At 39.5% G+C, this 22,423-nt stretch overlaps 1 protein-coding gene across 2 annotated transcripts in view; it reads right to left on the reverse strand.

The window, feature by feature from the left end:
* Positions 1 to 247: 247 nt before the first annotated feature.
* TBC1D4 (TBC1 domain family member 4) overlaps positions 248 to 22,423 on the reverse strand; it is a 113,336-nt gene continuing 91,160 nt past the window's right edge. The window contains exons 12-21 of one of the 2 annotated variants that reach the window (XM_050898847.1): positions 19,243 to 19,403; positions 18,107 to 18,316; positions 16,204 to 16,206; positions 14,763 to 14,921; positions 13,020 to 13,178; positions 12,317 to 12,561; positions 9,238 to 9,397; positions 6,771 to 6,940; positions 4,037 to 4,213; positions 248 to 2,385 (exon numbers count right to left, since the gene is read on the reverse strand). In XM_050898847.1, coding sequence (XP_050754804.1) covers positions 2,167 to 2,385; positions 4,037 to 4,213; positions 6,771 to 6,940; positions 9,238 to 9,397; positions 12,317 to 12,561; positions 13,020 to 13,178; positions 14,763 to 14,921; positions 16,204 to 16,206; positions 18,107 to 18,316; positions 19,243 to 19,403 — 1,663 coding nt within the window. In that variant the 3' untranslated portion in view covers positions 248 to 2,166. The remainder of the gene's footprint in view (positions 2,386 to 4,036; positions 4,214 to 6,770; positions 6,941 to 9,237; positions 9,398 to 12,316; positions 12,562 to 13,019; positions 13,179 to 14,762; positions 14,922 to 16,203; positions 16,207 to 18,106; positions 18,317 to 19,242; positions 19,404 to 22,423) is intronic. The other variant, XM_050898856.1, reaches the window with a different exon arrangement.

Below are 22,423 nucleotides of genomic sequence, written 5' to 3' on the forward strand. Positions count from 1 at the left end.
CCCCACAACTAGAAACTAAAACCAGATCCTTTTCATCTTTCATGTAAACAGTAGTACTATTGAGAATGAGATGGTACTTGAAGCGTAGAAGAATAAAACTAGTCAGAGGCCATGGGAAATGCAGCAATGACATTTATTGGAATTTCTCCAGGCATTACATGAAAAAAATTTGTAAGTGAAACAGAGGATAAAGCACATTCAGTGCATCTTAAAAAAAAAAAAAAAAAAAAAAAAAAAAGATGATGTATCTGAATAACCTTGATTCTTTGTAATACACGCTACTGCAGTTCCTGGGATTGGTTTTGTATGTACACATCAGCTAAAACTTACTCTGAACAAAACTACGAAGAACTGCCTTTTCACTTGGCATTTTCCCACCTAGTACAATAAAATATTCTTGAAATATCTAGACAGATTCCACATAATTTTATACACAGTGTTAAGACCTTTCACCCCAACTGTAAAAAGAAAGACTGTTAAGTAAATCAATATCTTTAATCAAATAAAACACCATGGAAGTAAAAAACAACAAAAAAACCCCAGGAGACCCCAAGCCCCTAAGTTCCACAGCAGCGTGCAGCAAATCAGCATTGTTGATCCTCACTTTTATGTTAACATAAAGCATAATACTTAGAAAGCAGTGATATTCAGTCCTTGCTTTCTAAACTGGACAATCTTATGCATAAAGACACTGCTGGATTTGGCACTTTGCTTAATTGTTTTTCTTACTAAAAAGAATAAATGTTTCCTGAAATACAGTATAAATGATAAGAGATAACATGAGCCACTGTAACACTCAATTAACAGGTCAGACATGCACTCCAAAATAGGTGTCTATTACACATTTGTCTAAGCTTTCTCAAAAATTCCACTCAAAAACATTTTCAAATCTATATGCATCTTTTTATACCTTTATAAACATATTTTATCCCTTGAAATGATCAGAGCTTACCTCACCTTCTGCCCAGAACACACAAATTCATGACTTTTGTTTTAAAAAGAACACCACAAAGCAGTATTAAAACAGGAATAACCTGGAAAGCATTATTAAAACTGCACCTGTACTTCAGAATCCCCTTTGAAATTTATATCCACTGTGTATGTGAAAACTGAAAGGTACATAATATTTGAAACTTGCTTGGTCCTCTCTTGTGCGCTTATGCTCAACTTCCTGCAACCTGCCTCAATTTTCTCTTCAAATAAAATTTAAAAACAGCTTTCTGGCTCCCACTATGATAAGACAAGGCTTCTTGCAGTATTTCTTTGGTTAAATGAGAACCCCTTACACGCCTAACTCTTATGACAGCAAGTCTCCTCCGGAAAATTAACATCAGAATAAATACCATCCCACAGCCTTGCTTCCTTCCTCCTGTCATCACGACCAACCCCAGGACAGGTGGAAGCAAACAGGCCGGGAAGGAAGTAGCAGTCACCGTTAGCTCTTGCCTTTACAAGTTCTGCGAGTGTGTACAGATACCTATTTCTTAGCTCTGAGTTACAGAGGCGGAGCTATGACATGATGCTTTTTGTTTCCAGTTCCAACATGCATGTGGAATTACATTGCTGACCGGTACAGCCCAGGCAGCGGATGGCACTAGAGCTCTTTCTGTACGAACCAAGTCATGACGCTTGTTCTGCTTATTGGTCTGTGCACACAATGTCAGCAGATTTAAGAGAGAGGCACACATGAGTTCACACAGATTTTCCACAGAAGATGTGAAACATGCTGCTCTTTGGAGGGAAAATTACATTCTTTTTTTCTTCAAGTATTATTCAACATACATATATATAAAGACACGCTATCCTCATTTCACTACAAGACGAGCACATCCAGAGTGAATTTGTAGATCACCATTATCTTGGCTTTGACTACTGAAATTTCTCTTTTCCTTTAGGTCAACTCTAAATATACATCTACTCATCATAATTACATGTGAGAATCCTTTATTTCCCCCTTGTGATTTATTTACATAATCATAAAAAAATTAATAGCCTGAATTTGCATACTGACATTTGAAGGCCCATCTGTAGCTATGAGTGTCCCAGCACTAGTTTTGGATAACACCATTGCCTATTGCTAAGTCCTTTGAAAGCAGCATACTCATCTTTTCTTTCCCTTTTTTTTGAAGAAATGCTGCCTCGAAAACCCTGGTTTATGGCTTACTCTTATTTTATTTTATTATTTGGATTGTAGTTTACTTCCTTCAGGAGCAGTTCACAGTCTGACAATGCTTCTGCTGGCAAATACTTCATTATCTGCTCAAGAGTCTTTTGATATGTTATCTTCTCCTGTTCCAGGGACTGAATTACAGTCTTCATTTTGTTCTCTCGAGTCAAAGTAGTCTCCAGGCTGGATTCCAGACTCTGAATTTTAGCATGAGCAACCTGTAAACAATAACATTATCTTTACAATAAATTGAGACATTCTGATTTTTTTTTTTATATGATGATATGCTATATGTTAAGGAAAGAACTTAATTACATAGATGTTTCTAAAAGACATCTGTGTAGGCAGATGATATAAGGAATGCCTACTGTGTATTGTACACAGAATCTCCTTATAGTGACCAGATCAATCTGAAGGATTGATTCATCAATCTGACAATTGACAGAGGGAAGGAGACATGCAAGTTGCAGCAAGCAAGGGACAGTTGAGAGTAACAAGGAACTGGAGCTGCAGGGTGAAAAAGGAAATCAGCAGCTGGAGTTAGCACTGGAAGAGACAACTTCTCTGACAGCGATGGAGCAATGGGAACCCTATGTGATAAAGTGAATTAGCAGAATGGAGAGGTTAGAGGGAAAGAGAACCTCAACGTTAAGTCTAGAAGCAGACAGTGTTCCCTATTCTCCAATAAAAGACCTACAGCTTCCTCTGTGGAAAAACACCCACTGCCTAGTAACCAGAAAGCCTGGACCTCAGCAGTAGCAAATGTCTCTCTGTGGGAAGTGGGGGAATTCTGACCGTTCCTAGGAAAGGGCCCAAGCAGAGGAATGAAGAAGCTATAAAAACAAAAAGACGAAGAGGTTAAGGAACTGAGGAAGATGCATTACAGTATGGCACTCTGGAAGAACAGACGAGCTTCGATAGAGCCTTTCAAATCAGTCACTCATAATTATTCTATGCCCTTGGTGCATTTTCAGAACAGAGGTAAAAGCCCAGATAGCAGTAAATAAATAAATAAAAATAAGAAAGCAAAAATAATAATAGTAAAAAAAGCAAGTGATCCCTGTTTTCAATATCAAAAGAACACAGCACAGCACCCTTAGCCCATAAACACAAAAATAATGAGGACTTGATCTTTCCTTTTTTCCCTGCTTCTATTTTCAGGTTTCAGAAGTTGAAGGTGCTCTCTGAGCTCTTCCCAATGCTTGTTCAAATTAACAAATATAACAAGAAATGGCCTGGTGATGCAAAAGGAAGAGCTTATCTTTCAGGAAAATGCAAGACAATACATATTGAAACCTGAAACAAGTCTTGGCCAGGCTATGGGAGAAAGGGTGAATAGTAAAGGAGGAAGGGGAGACTTTTTTAAAGCATGACTTTGTTGGGCAAAGTCTGGTGGACACTCAGCTGTATTCAAGTCTGCTAGGAGAGACCATCTTTCAAAAGGTAGGACTATGAGCTTCAGCAGAAGGAAACAGAATGATACTGCCTACAATGGCCTGGAGAAAGCAAGCCTACTGTACTATGGATTATTTCTTAAAACTTTCCAATAGGGAAGCAAAGGTATGAAGGGACAGAGAACTTATTTTTCAGCAGGATACATAAATTTTGCCAACAGATTTTATGGGAGATAAGGGTAAAGATATTTTGAGAAAAAGAAATCTAAATCAAGAAGGAAAAGCCCAAGGAATGACAAAGGAGTTAAAAATATGTCTAACAGAAGTAAATCACTGTAATTGAGAGGACTGCTTAACTGCATAAGGTCTTGCAGTTAGAAGAATTCTCATGTACATTTAAATAAGATACTTACTCCTCTATTGGCTGAATCATAGAAATGACCTCTCCATGACTTTGTAGTCTTAAGTCATTTACCTGTAGCTTCTCCAACAAATCCATGTTTTGTCTCTTCAGATGACTGTTTGCCCTCTCCAGCTTCTCCAGGGGTTCACCTTCATCACAGGGATTCACATTTTCCTGCAGTTCATCCTGAAGAACGTGGTACTCTACTTCATAGGCATGGAGCTGTTTTGAAATATCCATCTCAAACACCTGCCATGAGAGAAAAAACAATTTTTAACTACAGTAGAGAGCACTTATTCCACATGAATGTTTGGCTAAGAGGCAACTCTGCTTGATTAACTTAATGTTTTTTCCTGTTCCTCTCAAAAAAGTATTTTAAGGGAAAATCTACAGTAAGAGCATTTTAGCATCTAGAGTTCTTACTGTAGCCATAATAAATCATAGACTTCAGAATAAATTGGATCATCATTTTTACAATTACCAAATACCATCTCTTACTATGAGATGTATCAGCAGAAAAGTCTTATTCAATCCAAGAATTTTATAATATGACCAAGTCTTACCATCTCTTGCTCAGGAATATTAAGAAGTTCAAGAAGAAATTTTTAAATTCAAGTCTCAACAGCTTGTGATGAGAGCAGGATCACACAGTAAGGAAGAATAATCCAGGAGTCGTCAGATCTCCACCCTCAAAACTGGATCTCTTGACTCCAAGTGCCCATTTATAAACTTTTATAAAAACACTCTTCATGGTTACAGTTTCCCTGTGCTCTGTCTCTGCATGAAGATACACTATTTTCTTATTGGGATGCTTTGGTGACAAAGCATTGTGAAGACTATGGAACTGAGCATCTAACTGTGATGGGACCACATGACCCTTATCTGTTTATACATCTAGTCACAGCCTCTCAGCTTCTGAAAGTTACCAAATAGTTTAGACTAGGAAGGGAAGGATGTCTACAGTGACATTAATTCTGTTCCTTGTTCTAGAGATCACAAACATTACACCCACAGAAGACACACACAGATCCCCCAACAAAACAAGTTCTGCATTACGTTCACTGTTCTTCAGGTAATTCAAATGAGGTAAAACTTTAAATTACATATGGTGTTCAAGCTGGGCAAGTGCCATTTTCCTCTATATAGCTACCTGGTCAATTCTTCATCTGTGTATTATAGTCCTGCACAATGTCTACATTTTTCTTTCATTATCCGCTATAAGAGGACAGTCCTGGGAATTACAACACTGAGACAGCCAAATGACTCCACCTGCAGCCAGCCTAGGTAGGAGCAATATGATACAGGCAGTCTACACATGCATGCAGATCCAGAAGGCTGCTCAGCATGAGACCACACCACAGGCAAGCAGGTGACCTTCCTCTCAGAGCTGAGCTGACCTGCGTATAACCACATCCACCTCCGCTCAGGCAACATAACCCATTCTTTACTCAATCAGACCTGGCTTTGCACAGAGCCACTTCTACCATGCTCACCACAGCACGATTGCTCTGCAACCCACGCAGACCACAGGACAGAGACCTAATTTCTAATACTATCAAAAATATTGAACTACCTTCTCTATCATTGCCAGAATCAGTGAGTTGTGAAGATAGACACTGAAGTGTCTGACACAGGTTTAGCATGGCAATCACAGTCAGTGCAATGAGGAAATGAAGATTTACATGTCATCTAAAAATGAATTCTTAATTGACAGCACCTGAAACATTCAAGCGTTAACCAAGCCATAGGAATGCATCAGTGTTAACTGCACTCCTGCATATGCAGATGGTTTTCTAGAGCTCTTCTGTTATCTCCGAACTACCACCTGAAGGGGGAAAACTGCTTACAGGTCACACCTAAGGCACTAGACTGAGGTTCATTTTCAATTTGCAGCTTCAATGCAGAGGAGGACAATGTAGAGAGATGAAGATCCCAGCCACTGACAGTATTTCACAAAAAGCTTTTCCTATATCAGCATCAGTAATTCTTTCTCTTCTGTTCTCGCCCTTTTCTATGAAGTTGCTATGATACTGATGAAATAACACTACTCCAGCCCTCCTTTCCCTTACCCAAGAAAGGCAGGGATCACTCCTGAGGGGCTCTTACCTCTGGCACCAAGCACCTGCCAAACGTGATCCCTCCAAGGACAGGGTTGAGGTGAGAAGGGGAAGTTGCACGAGGGCACCCTAAAAGTGATCCCCAGGAGGACAGAAGCCGCCCCCGCAACAGAACAGTGAAAGTTTGCTTGACCTTGATTTTAATACAGATCATTAAAACAGGGCCTCACCAACCTCCTAACTTGTAGGATTTTAAGTTGGAGGTGTGAGAAAAGTTCCTACGGGGGCACCCAACCCCGTGCAGCCAGAAGTTCGAAGGATCAGGAGAAGTTGCTGTGATGCTGCCTCTTCCCACCATGGCAAGTTGTGCTTCCCGTCACAAACTGTTGGACTGCTCACTCACCAACAGGGAGCAACAGCTGGGTTTAGGTTTGGAAAATAGGCTACTTTTATCCTTCTGATGGTGATGTGAAATTTATAAGCAAAGTCATGTTTTCCCAATAGCTGGGGCACAAGAGAACCTTTGTACTAAACCTTGAGGTAGCAACTAAAGTCTTGCTAAAATTGCAGTTCAAAACCCACTGAAATTAGCTCATATCCTATTTCTATACAAGTTACTGGGAAGATGACTCCTTTGCATTTCAAACCAAAAGGAACATACTGAGAAGAATTTTACATATAACTTAGGCATGATTCTTTTAAAGTAAACTAAATGAGGGAGAAAAAAGTAAAGAGAAAAACAACCTTACCTGAGTAATAATTTTTTCCATTTGAGGCTGAGTCATATCTGGAATAGTGGTTTTAAGAAAATCAACAATGTTCTCAAAACTCTCACATCCCATTATAGATGTTTCTTGACTGCTAAGTAGGCTCAGTGCTACTTTAAATATGACTTCTGTTCCTTGAAGGAAAATAATGTCTAAAAAAGAAAATCATTAAAATATCTTGAAAATGAGAGCTAAAGTAATTGGATAAATATATATATTTGCTGGGACGTTTTTCTTTTTAATCAATCATACTGCAGATTTATTCAGTTCAGAAGTGCAATCTGTCTTATTTCAACATGAGGTTAAAGCACATAAAAGCATTTTGTGTCATCTTACAGATGTGAGAGCACATTAAAGAAAATATCGCATGCTTGTTATGTCTGTAACAGTTATCTGCAATAAGCATTTCCTTACTGTCCACTGTAGACTATAGACTGTTAACTAACTGCTAACTGTTTTTAAGTGCATCTGTGACTGAAAAGCTATTGGGAAGTGGATCACAACACAAAGTACTGATGTTTTACTGTTTTCTACAGGCAGAAGCTAGTCCTTAGAAAACAATCAAGTAGATTCCATAACCAATCGTATTATTTTCAAAATCCATAGTAGTGATCACATTGGCTATAATTTAAGCCCCAAACCTTTACTTTGAGGTATAATGATGTGGATGTGAGGGGAAAGTCCAGGCTGTGCAGAAGTCAGTAGACACAGACTGCACAGAAACTGGAAACTTGATCACAGTAACTAGAAACTTGGCCTCGGTAGCAGTGATAGACTTGCGGTTACTGGGATGAACGCAGCACATAAGCAGTTCAAATAAGCCTCCTGTGCTGTTGGCTCTGTCACACCACCAACAGCAGGGCTACGCAACTGAACAAGCTCAACTTCTGATCCCGATACTGAGAGGTCATCCTTGGCCCTAATCCAGTATCACAGGGTAGCACCAGGACACTGGTGAGGCAGCCATCTCACTCATACACAGTTCCCAAAAGTCTCCCTTCTCAAGTCTATGATGCGCTTCCAAGCAGCAAAAATACAAGTATATAATTTGTGATGGGTAGACATTAACCATCTGTTCCTGGTATGTGACAATGGCCCATAAGACACTGAAGATGCAGGAATCCAAAGCACTGGGAAATAAAACAACATTGTGACTTTTGAGTTTTAAAATGGGAACATGCCTTGCTCAGCTCATTTACAGAGAAATGAACACTGACCCTCCCCACGCTTAAAAAATTCATTTTCCAAATTCAAAGCCTACCGAAGACAAAAAAAGAAAAGAACACTTTAGCCTTGAAAAACAAATAAAAAAGAAAAAAACCCAAAATACTTGAGAGTGTCCCAGAATTCAATAATCCCACTGGGAAAGAGAAGTACCAGTCACATGAATACCAATGAAAAACAGACACACCAATCATTTGTTCACCCAAAGAGCAGTCAGAAAAAGTTTGCTGTAAAAGGAAAAAAACTCTGTAATGGAGAAATCACTAGGTCAAAAAAAAAGAAAACAAAAACAAAACAAACAAACCTCTCTTGCCCCCCAAACCACCACACCAAACAAGTTAAAAACCTAACACACTCCAGTAGTAAAACATGAGAAAAAAGTCAGGTTGAATTTCTTAAGACAATACAAAAGGTACGGTATGAAAACAGAAAAATCAAATGGAAAAAAAAGTCTGATTTAAGAGGAAGCGCATGACCTTTGCTCCTAGCTTCTTGGTGCATATCTGAGCACAGTGAGTTTTACATTAATAAATAATTTTTTTTAAAAAAAAGCTGCATTACTAGAGATTTGATTAAGCTGGCTGTTCTTATTGACAATACAAGAATACAAAACCGTGTACTTGACATGCTGATACTGCAAACACTACAAGGCACAATCAATATTTAAGCTTCTGGACTAGACGTTACCTGAAGAGGAGCATATAATGAAAAAACTATCTAAATGGAATAAGAGGCATACTAAGACTAGGAAACTGTTCAATATATACGTGAATACTTGAAACAGCCTTTAAGTTCAAGTTTACTTGAATTTTAATTAGAAAGCACTTTAGAATCAGTTATTCAGAAACACGTTCTTGAAAACCAATGCATTCTCTTTTTTCAATTTTCAAGTTCAACAAGATGAACTTTTCTATAGACATAAACTCAATGCTTGATGCATAAAATACATTTGCAACAATAAACTTCCTGCTGTTCACACTTCAGAAGTCTCTTGGCTAATAACAGCAGACATACTTAATTGGTCAAGTCTGATGTTTCAAAGAATACGTTTCGGTTTTCCTCTTTGAAAAGGAGCTGACATCCCACCATGAAGAGTGTTGCTACTTGCCACCCACAATAGTCACCCCAAATGTCCCTAGTATGTAGAAAACTGCTCCCCGAGAGTTCCAAAACACAATGGACAACATTGTTCTGTTTATTATTGCAATAGAATAAACTTTCTTACCAAATACTCTGGCTACAAATCCTAATGGAAATTGAGATGCGAACAGTGTAAGAAACCACGGTGCAGCATAAAGACTGGGACTGATTTCATTTTCTTCAAGATGATTATACAGGTCTCTGTGATAATCATGAAGAAGCCTTGAGAGCTGATACATCTGAATCTACAGTGCATGAGGGGGTTGGGGGGGGAGGAAGTAGAGAAAGAAAAGTTCAGCTTTACTCTGTTTTCCAAACCATTCACATTTCACTCGAGGGAAATTAACTCCAGTACAGATGGCACTGTAAAATGAAGCTTAATTGTTGCCTAGGGCCGAGTGATATCTACTCATGTATAAACAACCCACCTCTAATGAATTAAAACCAACACAGCAGTCAATAACAAAGAACAGTTTGAACCTGATTATTAATGAAGTATCATTTCAGATTCACAGGCTTAAGGTAAGAACAGAATATATTGATCTAACTTTATCAACAAACCAGAACTTTCAGTCTTGCAGTGATGAAAGCAGAAGTACCTCTTCCAAGATGCCAAAACTCTCCATTACAGAGTTGAACTATTTCTGGCTAAATTTACTCATTTCAGCTTTCATCCTTTGAATCCTGGCCATATTTTTGCTGCATTTAAAACTCCTATGCTACAATCATCACTTTAGACAGCTGCTGTATCCACAGAGTACATTAGATCCGGTGGGTCAATAGAGGTGTACCACAGACGTATTTCCCAGCACACCTCCCACGTGCCAGTGGTCAAGAGAAATTTAAGATGCTGATGCAAAAAGTGCTGCTATACAACCTGTAAAAGGTTGCAAAGCAAAGTGGTTAAAAGTTGCTATTCATTGCTAAAAATATCACTCTGTGGCAAATTACTTCCTTGCAATTTTGATAGTTTATATTCCACAGTAAGTCACTCACAGCACAGAGCGACACTTCTCTCAGAAAGCAGAAGATGAGAAGCACACATATATTGATTAGCTGTCAGGTCCAATTTTGCTGTCAAGAGCGCCTTATGCTTAAGGTGAATCCATTCCTCAATACGAAAATGACTTATTGGATCCAGCTACTTTCCTACTTTTAGTGGTCATGATTCTTCCCTACCAAAAACTGACTGCACTTGGAACTATCTATCAGTCAGCAGTGTCCGCAAGCAGACAGATCACTTCTCGTTCAGGCAAATTAGCTAAATTTGTGCATGCGTTTGAGTCCTTGCTTTAATTGCCAAAGATACTAATTAAGCACAGTTTGGACAGTGTCGATACAAAACACATTTACCTGTGAAATTAGAATAGTATCACAGAGGCAGTAAACCAATTGGATGAGCTCATTATGAACTAAGGATCTAGATTACTACTTTTTCCAGACAACAGTTAAAAATATAAGTCAAGTAAGCTTTCATTATCCTAAAGAAACACTCAACATTTTTCTGCTACAGGACAGAAGCTAATTCTGCATATAAGCTTACTTGTGTTTCAGTACTATAAATGCAAAAGAATCTGCAAGTGCTCTACTCCCGTTAACAGGAGGCAAAAACAAAGGGTTAGGCTTTAGTGAGATCCTCTAAGTCACCTTCAGTAGTCTAGTTTGTCTTGAGCAGACAAAACTTGTGCTTTTGCCTAGAACAGGGTAACTGCCTCGGAGCCAACTGTGGGGAAAGAGGTAATATCATTTAAAGGGCAAACAGTACTACAAGTAGTAAACCTTCTCAAACTTAAAAAGTGTTCCTCCTAAGAGCTTCTGACCATGAAAGTTTCAGACTCATTTAAATCAAAAGGTGAAATCCTGGACATCTGAATGCTCTCAAACCATCAGATGTTATTGAAAGTCTACAACTGCAGTATAACATACAAACACTAAGAGAAACACTAAAAAAGCATCTTCTAGGGGAAAAAAATCCCACAACCATGCATTTATCACACTTTGACTCCCACTGGTTCAAAATGTATTTGGGGGGGCAGAATGGGACAGGGAAGAAGTAGAACGATGCTCTTTATGGCTGTTCATCCTTAATTCATCACAACAAACTTGTTATAGCATACTTACATCCACAGTAAAGCACTCCTCTATCATTTTTAGAATAGGCTCATACAATTTCTTTAACTACAATCTATTCTATTGTTCTGGACATTTGCCAAATAAGCAAATTTGGCAAATGTCACTTTAGGAAGTGACTGGTCATGAAAAGTGGACTGAAAGTTTTTACTTCATTATAAGTGTTTGCTATGCAGGGAGCATGAAAAAAAAATGAGACTTTTGTATCTGTCTCTTAGTTTTCTCCTTCTCCAGTGTGGATTACAAGCTTTAACTTAGCAGTGGTATATTCCTTTATAATATTAGAGGCTTATAGCATATAGTTATTTAAGTCAGTGGACAGTTGCATCTCAAGGTGAAAGATTTCTCAAACTTTAAACCCTGAAGTTTATACAGATCTGAAAGATTTTTCTGTGTCCCTCCTAAGCAGCCTTGAGTATCTACAGCTAGCTGTTAAAAGACTAATATTGCAGAGCATGCATCGTTTCATAAGCAAAATAAATGATTAAAAATTCGTCTATTTCTCTCTGTGTTGAGGGTGGTGGGGTAGAGGACAATGAGAGAAAAGAGGTGCAAATGCTAAGGCAAGACAGAGGAGCCCGAAGTACAAATGCCTGTGGAGTACATTGACTGGCCACTGGATGTCACTATTGATTTGACTTGGAGTTACAAGAGAAAAATCTACATCTAAGTGCTCATGGATTGCGAAAAATAAAATCAAATTTAAACTCCATCTATACAGATGCAAACATATCGGGTTTTTGGCATAAGGAAGAGAGAGAAGCGAGGAAAAGAAAAGGAAGAGCAAAACAGCAGAGAAAGCAGAGTTTCCAAACAGGAGATGATGGGGACGTGTGACAGGAAAAGTCTGCAAGTTCTGAACTTCTCTGTTTGCAAATTGAGAGTCAGAGAGGGGTTCGACAATAACATTTGCATGCACCTCACAATGTCCAAAACAGCATAAGAAGCTTCATAAGGCCCTGGAGAACATGAGCAACCTCTGAGAGCCCAAAACTCATTTAAAACTCTGGTTTGCTTTAGGAGGACTGACTTACCTGTAGCGACATCATGTCTGGCCTGTACTGTTTACGGAAGCCAAGGTCATACATGAGGAATTTCAGCATTTCAAAGGCCTGTTCTTCACTCATATGTAGAAGCAGCACTCCAGCTACAAAGCTTATACCTTGACAATAACCCACTTCTTTGTCCAGCAAAGAGTATGCTTTCAGGAGATTAAAGAGTGATAGCTGTCCTGCTCCAAGGTGGGCAGAAAAGTAAGGATGCGTAGGGAACGTCCGTCCTGATGTAGAGAGAGAAGAGTAGTTGGTATTCAATTCTTCTCAAAAAAACCCCAGATCCATCTGACAACCAGCACTTCTCTCTTCCCATAGACCATTTCTCTTTGCTTTCATATGCAGCTTGACTTTAGTCAGATCAATCTGTATTTTAGCACTGATTTTAGACTGTATCCATTGAGCTCATTTAATATTCTCATCTGCATAGAACTTGCAGAAGCGACTGCTTGATTTCTCTTTTCAGACAGATGTAGAAGAGCATAAATACAAATAGCATAACCTAAGAAATCATCTGCTTAGAGGACACTAAGTGGCACACACAGAATGTATCCTGACGACACAGAAAGTGGTGCTGATACAGCAGCATCTATCTCCAGCAACAGCTTCCATTAAGACTGGTGTGTTTTCACTCAAAGACCCACAAAACAAGTCAGAAAAATCTCCCAGATACAAACAGACGTACCTAGATCTACAAGGATGGCATGCTGTTGAGCAGTCAGTTGTTTTAGAAGTTCTTTGTAAGAGACATCAGGAGGCTGCTGCTTGTTTGGCAGTCTGTGTCTGACTCGATGCTGCACAGCCAAAAACTGCCAAATTTCTCCCCGACGACTTTTTGGTACACCTGCAGGTCAGTCAAAAAAACAAGAGGCCTAAGCAGGGGCATATTTTTAGTGCTATAACACAAGAATTTGCTTTGTCATAACCTTGCCCTGTCATAATCTTGGCCAAACCACTCGAGGATCCCTTACAAAGAATCAGCTTCAGAAGTTGTCCACTCCGCAGTGTATTCACTCAGTAGCCACAGTTCAGTCCCACTAACTAAACATTAACTACAAACTTAAGATAATTACACTGAGCAGTACATTGGGCAACTGAGGTACAGACATCACTTGTTTTGCCACTTCTGAGCTGTTAGCCTCCAGCAGGAAAAGATGCACAACTACACACAGAATGCAGTCCGGTCTATTTAGAAAGGCTGAACTAAATTCACAGGTGTAAAATACAGGAGAAGTCCACCTCCTCTTCCCCTTCCCAAAGGGCTGCTCATGTCAGTCTATAGGCTTGGAGAAAGATGTACAGATTATAAAATACTCAGTTCAAACCTAAAAGCATTAATGCTGCATACCAAAGGAAGGACACAGAACCACTCATACTGAAAGACAGCATTTCTCTCAAGTCAGCCAAGCACCTGTGAAAGCATAAACTAAATTAAAATACTACTTTTGGACTTTCACATACATCCCCCTTTGATATCTGACTCTGTAAACCGACCTTCGAAAGTCAAAATAAATTGTCAACTTTGCTAATACTTTCCAGGCAAGTAATTATTTAACAAGAATACAAGTTAGAAAAAGCATATCCTTGTTCCCAACTCTGAACTGCAGTCCAGCAGCAGAAGATAGGGCAGCAAGGTAAGTCATTTCTTGGCAGTCTCCTGCAGGCCACTAACAGGAACTGCCTTATTTCTACCAAAATTTCCTTTGGTAGCAATTTAAACTTCCTTTCTGTACCACAGCCAGATTACACTGAAATATTATTTTTCAGCATCTGTAACACCGACATAAGATTCTATGGAGGAGGGCACAGTGGTGCAATCAGACTCCACATTATACTAACAGGGCTCTCTGGCTCCCCTTCTGGCCTATGGCTGGGCCACAGGAACATCTACTTCAAGGCAAACCCCCCACCCTTTCACTCGAGGAAACAAAATAGTAAAAGACGATATTCCAGACTCTACAAGATGTGGTCTTTCTGATTCTCTGAAGCTTGGTTGTCATTTCCCTAGGTTTTGGGCACAGTCCACATTAGACATTATGGTCCTGCCTTCTCAGTAAGTAAAATCAGAGCATCTGAAACTCAGAGTCAATTGGATAGGAGCCACAGAGCAGAAACCAGAAGGTCACAGCGTTAGCTGCAGAAGCTCCAAGTTCAATCTTCGATGCAATAATACATGGGCACAAGACGCTACTTTCAGGAGTATGACTATACATGTTTCTGCATTGCTGACATTGTAAGCTGCAGACACAGCAGAACCTATTTTCTGTTTGGCAGCAGGAGGTGGGTGCATTTGCAAAAAGAAGGCAATTTTTTCACGATTTTATGCTACTGGAAAAAGTGTATTGCTGGCAGATTTCCTTCGGTATCAAAAGGGAACAAAAAAAAAAATCTTCAGACTTCATAGTTAAAAGCCATCCTCCGTAAATACCTTCTTTCAAAGTGGAATGAATATCTTCCATGTCACATCGGATTTTGGCTCTGCAGTTTAGTAACTTCTTATCCCAAACATTTATGACATCTTTCTGACATGTACCAACTTCATCATAGTCCAGTTTTACTTTTCTTGATTGGAGCTCATCTCTGCTTGCTAGAGCACAGAACACAAAGGAACAGCACATGGAAAACCAGAACATCAGAAAATTACAAGAGACATCAAATACACAAAACCCATTCAAGTTAGATATATCTATCTGATAATCTGACTAGGGATAAATACACCTTCTACAATTCATCAGTTGATAGTTGAGATGGGGCCAGTCTTTTGTCATAAGATGCTGCAGGTAACAATTTAACTTCTGTTACTGGGCCATGAATAATAGTAATTCATGAAGTACATAAAAATATTTTTTAAGGCTTGGAACAAGAAGAAAAACCCACTCAACACAGTCAACTTCACCACATCTGCTGCTTCTTTCAACTGCAAAAACACCTTTGATCATTTTTCTCTTGTTGATATTGAACATTACAATTGTTTTAGTATGGAAAGTCCCAAACATACGAATGTTTATATTAGAGATTTAGGCAAGCAAGCTACACAAGTCTTCTAAACTGAAGTTTGTCACACTGGTACCAGTTTTTACATGTCCCTTAAGAGAGTGATTTGGCACTGCTACCCGGCATCATCAGGCTGACTAGAAGTAAATAGAATGAACCAACATGAACCACGCTCAAGCACAGAACTCATGTTGCTGTAAACTTAAAAGGTTTGCTGCATAGGACTACCTGGCACAAAATATTTATTCCAGAGGACTCACTATTTCTGAAATAAAGCTGTGTTGTTACTCTGGAATTTCACGGAGGAGTAACTTTCATTTGTGTTACTGACAAATTAACTGTAGTTATTTTATTATACATGATATGCATGCAGAAAAACACTCCAATTCCTCTGCATTGTACACTTCCATAAAGGTGCAGTACACTTCCATAAAAATGGGAATGTGATCTCACCACAAGAATCTGCAGTCCAGTTGGGCAATTTTATATGCTACCCTATTATTGTACGATTTCATCTGAGAATGCTCACTCTCATAAGCAGTATGCAACATATTCAAGACAACAGTAACATATTTCAGTGTGACAACAAACTCCAGGATTAAGTGCACAAGTTATCATTCACTGAACGGTACTTTGGCTCTGCAGTTAACCCTAGTGAAAGTCAGCAAGCTTGCCTGTTGATCGTACTTTCCCTACCTACTATGCCACCCCTGGTTGCTTGCAACCGTCTTTGTTAACATTCTTCCTAACCACTGCTAGGTGGCCTACTACTTTTTGTAATTCTTATATTTCTAGGTGATCTACTGGAAAAAGTAGCTTTTAGCTTCTCAGGAAAAAAAAAAAGCAAGCAAGTTTGTGCAATTCACAGAACTTACCTTCTGTAAAACAAAGAGCTAATAGTATTCAAGTCTCCTCGACAGCAAAAAGAATAGGAAAAGAGGTTCTATTAATATTTTGTAAATAAAAATCAACAAACCATTAACAGAAAACCACTAAAAACAATTCCACAGCAATTCCAGTCTTAAACCAGTCACATACAGCTGAATATATTCACAGCTAGGAACCTAGCTTCAAGTAGAGAAATAGCTGCATTTCTGTTATTACATTTCCCATTCCTGAGATCTACATTTAATTGTAGGCTAGGATGCCAATCGCTGCCCTAACCAGCACTTGGACAGTTCTGCGTATGTCTTGTCCTTAAAATGGCCCATGTTATAGCAGCCCACAGGAAGGAAGCCTAGAGACAGGTGTTAAGACAGTTCACTTTTCACCCTTCAAAAATAAGACAATGAATTCTAGCTAGCCAGAGCACCAGTTTCACTAGCAGTACTTATGAACCTGCACACAAGAACGGAGACATGCTCCTTAGAGCACAAACCAAGATTTGGGCTGGCAGATGAGTGCCAGTTTGAAGTCTCCACTGCTGACACTCCTGTTTTCACCAAAAATGATCAGCCAGGCAGAACTTATTTTCTCCACGTTCGTTACAGAATGGAAATAACTTATAACTGAGTCTTAAGGAACTGGACTGATTTAACAGCTTTCAGGACCTCCAGCCACGCAGGGCAAGTACAGAAAAGAGCTTGTCCCTCAGCAGCTCATACTACCAGAGGGAACAACATGAAATTAGTCACTACAGCAGACGTCCAGCTTCCCCACCCCACAACAGTAGACTGTTTGCTAAAACAATAAACGAAGATTATGGCTGTTAAAACAGACTTCTCTGTAGATGTTCCCTATGAATCTAGGAGTTTCCACAGAAGTGTTTGTCAACAGGGAGATAAACTGCAGAGAGAGTGCACAGAGAAATAGGCTACATGTGTAGGAAATACATTCAAGGATGTATGCTTGTAGGGGCATGGAAAGACTTCTGTCCTGCTGTTTTTCTTTCCTCTCCCTGCCTTCTCAGTCAGCACCACTGAAGAAGGAAAAAGAGTTAACTGACCTTAACGAGATCATTACATTTTGCTTGAAGAAACAGACTACCATTTAATGAGGTTATACACCATACAGGAGAAGATGAGGGCAGCAATTGCAGAGAGGACATTTGAGATTTTCAGCTTGCACCGAAAGCTATTCCTCTATTATACTGAAGAACTTCTATATGCTAGGATAGACATTGCATCCTATCTTTTATTTGTGTGAGTCTTGACCAGTCATAATAAAATATCTTAGCCAGAAGCTCAGGCAGCTGACAAGTCAGCATGGCCAACTTCAGATCCCTCAGTAACAGCACTCAATTTTCAGTGTACAGTGGTCATCTTCCAAAAAAATAACTTTCTGACGTACCTCAAGAGCCAGTTGCTCAAAAATCGTATTTGGATTCAAATATTTATAAATTACCACTCTGATATGGTTAATGACAGACAGAAAGCCTGGACAAAAATGCCATGCACTGCAAAGTACCGACATGAGATATAGAGGGTAAGGTTTACCATACCTAAGTTTTCACACACCATCTGTTCTCCTGACTCTACATGAGAACTCCTAGACTTAGCTAGAACACAGACTGTAGCAACCTTTGTCTAACATGTACTGAAAAAGGAAGAGTTATTACTTTCTTCTTTAACTAAGGTGACTCATTAGGAGTTGGCAGGTAGACAGAGAACCTGGTAGACTGTGAGACAGGACCGGGCAAACACATTTTTTTTTCTAGCACTGTTAACCAAAAAGTTACAGAACAACATCTCTGTTTGAGGTGCCCAACACCAGTACAGTTTTCAGCTTCAGGCAGCAGAATTTGTAATAGTTTTTAGGGGTATTTTCTAAATAGCTAACCTTCCAGCTTCTGGTTTTCTTTTTCCATTCGAAGTAGCAGAATTTGTTGATGGATGGCTTTTCTCCACAGACTTTGTAGTTCTTCTGAGTTTTTCCTCTCTCCAGTTTTATCTGGACCATCCTCATTTTGCAATACTAGAACAAGAGGGTCCTCCTCCAGGGGTGGAGCAAGAGGGGATAATGGTAACAATTCACTTCCGTCATGACCATCTGCAAAGAATCAGAAAGCTATTACAGGAGACTCAGAGTGTTTGACATATCATGAAAATCTAAGTCACAGCAGAACAAAAAATGTCTTCCACATTCAGCAGTGAGGTGCTGATTCCAAAGACAGAGAAAATGCAGTTCAACAGTAGAGAATTATTTTTAAATAAAGTGTTTTATTTAAATTAAACAGTTATATTTAAATGAAATAAAGCTAAGTAACGGGTCACCCAGTATTTCAACCCTTTCCCCTGCTAGCTCCTTCTAGAGTTACAAAGAGGCATTTATCCATAAAGACTCCTTTACAGCTGAGCTTGTTTACTGCTGTGATTTACCACAGGCTCTATACTAAAAGCAACTTTTTCCATCTGCTAAGCTGCACTATAGGCAGTGCTATAGCACTTTATGGTCACTAAATAGAGAGTTTGTCATTTACTACGGTTGTGACTTCTGCCAATGGGACTTTATCAACGTAGAAGGATTTCAGATATTTCAGAGGTTTCTACCTTAAATGACCTAAAGCTATAAGAGTTATTAACACACTCAACAGGTGCTATGTGCAGTACAAGGACAAGGCAGAAAATTTACCATTTTCTGCAAACACTGCTATTATGTAAGCAGGCTAGGGTGAAAATTTGCTAACTGTTAAAGAGGATGTCTTTGTCAGCAAGAGGCAGTTCTTCATTTCCTTGCTACCAGTGCAGCCACGGCAGATTGCAATTCATTTGATTTTGACGACAGAATCCTCTCTATTCAAAGCAACAAAGACCGAAAGCCAACTGAGCACAACTACCTCTAGCGAGGTTCTAGCAAGAATATTGTACCAAGCTGACCCCCTTCTCCCTTTCATATTTTCACACGTTGTAGTTCACTATAGTAATAACTATTCAGTAACAACTGCTTGTTTATTTTCTTTAAAAGCACACACAGACCTGGATGCTGCATCTTGGAAGGAGATTTATTCATAGGTGAAGCTACCTGCAGGAATATTCTCCGCCGCCAGGAGATGCGGCGAGGTGTGAGCGTGGCCCCCACAGCATTTAGAGATTCACTGCTGCAGACGGTTGATGTTCTTTTCTTTCCCTCCCCATCACTGAAGGAAAGAAAAAGCAGATGGGATGATCAAAGTCAGTCATCTTTGCGGGGGAGGGGGGGGGGGGTGTTGGAATCTTTAAAAGCCTGTCTAATGTACAACCAAATCTGCAGGAGCATTTGCTGGGAAGCTTTAGAAGGCAAAGCATGCTGTGTGTGAGCTTCACCTTGAATACAGAAGTGCCCAACTGTTTTCTTGTAATGCAGTGCTGTGAAGTGCACGCTATATACCACCAGGAAGAATTCATACCATTCATACAGTGCTCAGCTGGAAGCTCAGAATAACAGCTAAACTTTCTGAAAAGCTAAGAGAAAAATGGGGTAATATTTAGCCTCTAAAATAGACAGCAGTGGGTTTTGTTTTGCCATACGTTAGTCTTACATGAGCAATCTGATGTAATGCCCCTAAAAGCAGAGATGTTGCTTTAGCAGAGCACAACGTTCCATTTAGTGCCATTTTAAATGGTATGATGAGCTCACAGGTGAATATTTCATTGGAGGCAATGTTCTGGCCTTCTCATGCAGCCTCTTTCCTATGTTTCAAGAAGTGGACACTTCACTTGCAAAAATGGGGCTAAATGTCCTCATGTTTCATCAGCATCTCCAGCTGAAGGAAGAGAGCCTTTGCAAACAGAGGGCAGGCTCAGTTCCTACCACAATGACCTGAAAGGAGCTGATCTCCTCCCCAGTTGCCACGTAGAAATATATTTACACAGTAATTTTAATAGTAGCTTAAGTTGCTGGAAGAGGCAAGGAGAGGATACAGGGAAGTTTTGCTGGGAGGTCATTTTAAGAGGACACCAAGTACACCTCTCTACTGACTATTGCCAGAGGAAAGGACATTTAGCTTTCAGAAGTACTTGAGCCACTCTCAGAAATATTTCAGCATTTTGCATTTGTGGTAGTAAAGTAGGTGCACAGTTCTCATATAGCAATGGGTACATTGATTATCTGCCACAAATCCTTCCATGTAATATCAACAGCGTGACACACAACTACAGACTTCTTGGGAAGACAGCATCAAATAGGGGGAGCTGTGTCTGCAGCTTCATATTCACCACAGGGAAAACTGCTATATCAACACAGCAGTAGCTACACTCAAACCTTTATCCTGTGAAGAATTTCCAGGCTATGGTGCAAAGTCCCTAAAAAGAGTTAGATGAAAGGAAAGCCCAGCACGTTAAGTGTTCACAATGTTTTTAGTGGTAAGTCAGACGATCGCAGTTTGCCAGCTGCAGTCTGTCTCCCCACATTTGGCTTGCACAAAAGGAAAGATCTGCAAGGGAGGCAGACTATGAAGTTTCAGCTACACTACCTCAATCAGCACTTTTCATATCAAATACTCTGTGCTGAATGATAATCCACCAAGCTAGAATTGGCCTTTTTAGTGACCAAAGCTGTCACTATGCTAAAGATCTACAATAGCTTCCTGACATCTGTAAGCCTCAGTGAGCAAACTGGACTCACTATCATACACAGGTATCAGACCCTGCTTCCATATCCTGGCAGAGAAATAATCGTGCCTTCAATTTCGCCTACCCAGCATTAGGTACCACCCCCTGCTCTCCTCTAAGAACAGCACTAGGGGCTGGGAGCCCTGGATAACAGACAGTCTGAATTATTCTCTACTCCTGATTTAGTTTCTTCAGTGCCTTAGTTCCCTATGCATCATACGATTAGCAGGTGGCCTCAGTAGAGCCCCATGTTGCACTAACCAAAACAGCAACAGAAAACCCTGTGACAATCATCTTTGGCTAACTCTTACACAGTCTTTGGCGATGGGGTAACCACTGCTTGTGCTAGCTAAACAGACTACAAAACTTATTTTCAATCTAGAGGTGCTGTTTTCCAAAGGCATTTCACTCCAACAACTCTTGGAAAGAAGGTATTGAGTTTGGATATATTAATCATTATAACTCATGTTTCTATAAACAACTGTAATGAAACTACTTCTCACTATTTCAGGTCTTATAGATCACATGTTAGAACACAAAAACTGAGTCATTCCAGGGCTTACTAAATAGAAGCTACATAAGAAGGAAATGAAAACTTCCTTTCTATTGCTACGTACAAAAATCTACATTCAGCTATTGTGCCCCTAAACACACAGACAGTCCTAGGAATAGTGTTCAATTTACAGTAGTAAGATTTACAGGAAAGTCAGAATAACAGGGTGGCTATTTTAGGGTATGAAACAAAGCTGGTTACATCATTTGAGTCACAGAGTTTACAGTGGGATGGATTAGTCACATGTGCTACTTCGTGAATTGTGCAAATCATACAGTTCTGAGGACCTGTATTTCTGTTGTTAAACCCTCCCTTCCAAAATTCCCCTGGCATTTTAAGCAACTAACATTAATCACTTCCTCTTTCAAAGAGCTCTCTGATGAGTGATTAGAGGAAAACTTTCAAAAGTCTCATGCGCACACCTTGCCGTATTCAATGGAAAGCAAGGGCACTTGTGAAACTTCTTAAATGGAGTTCAGTCATTGCTACTGAAAAGCAGAGCAGAGTTTTCACTACCTCCCAACCTGGGGAAACAGAGACTTTCACAACTTGCCTGTCAAGGCACTGATATCGAACCTCAAACACGCATGGGAAAAAGTCTTAAGGATTCTTAAGAAAAGACCCTGTTCTGAAAACACACAGGCTTAAATGTCTACATGGGAAATACGTTGCAAGGTCAATTAGCAGAAATAGTCCAATCATTAATTCCAGTTTTTAATGATGTTTTCCACTTTAAGAAAAAGTTGCTACCTCAAACTCAAGAAATTTGTAACTGCTCTACAAACTATGGATTATAGAGCCTACACACTGGGGCAAGGCAGAGGATGAATATTTCTTGAGTTATACAGTGACATAACCCCCAAGAAGAAAAAAAACACAACTGCTTTCTACAAGTTCCTGCCCTGCTGCAATCTATCAACAACTGAGTAAGATGAAATGCACCAGAGTCAATGTACTGCAAATTAAGAGATGGCAGTATATAAAATCTTAACGAACTAGAGAAGAGAGATTTAA

The sequence above is a fragment of the Gymnogyps californianus genome, chromosome 1, assembly GCF_018139145.2.
Source record: "Gymnogyps californianus isolate 813 chromosome 1, ASM1813914v2, whole genome shotgun sequence".
In the NCBI taxonomy this organism is placed as follows: Eukaryota; Metazoa; Chordata; class Aves; order Accipitriformes; family Cathartidae; genus Gymnogyps; species Gymnogyps californianus.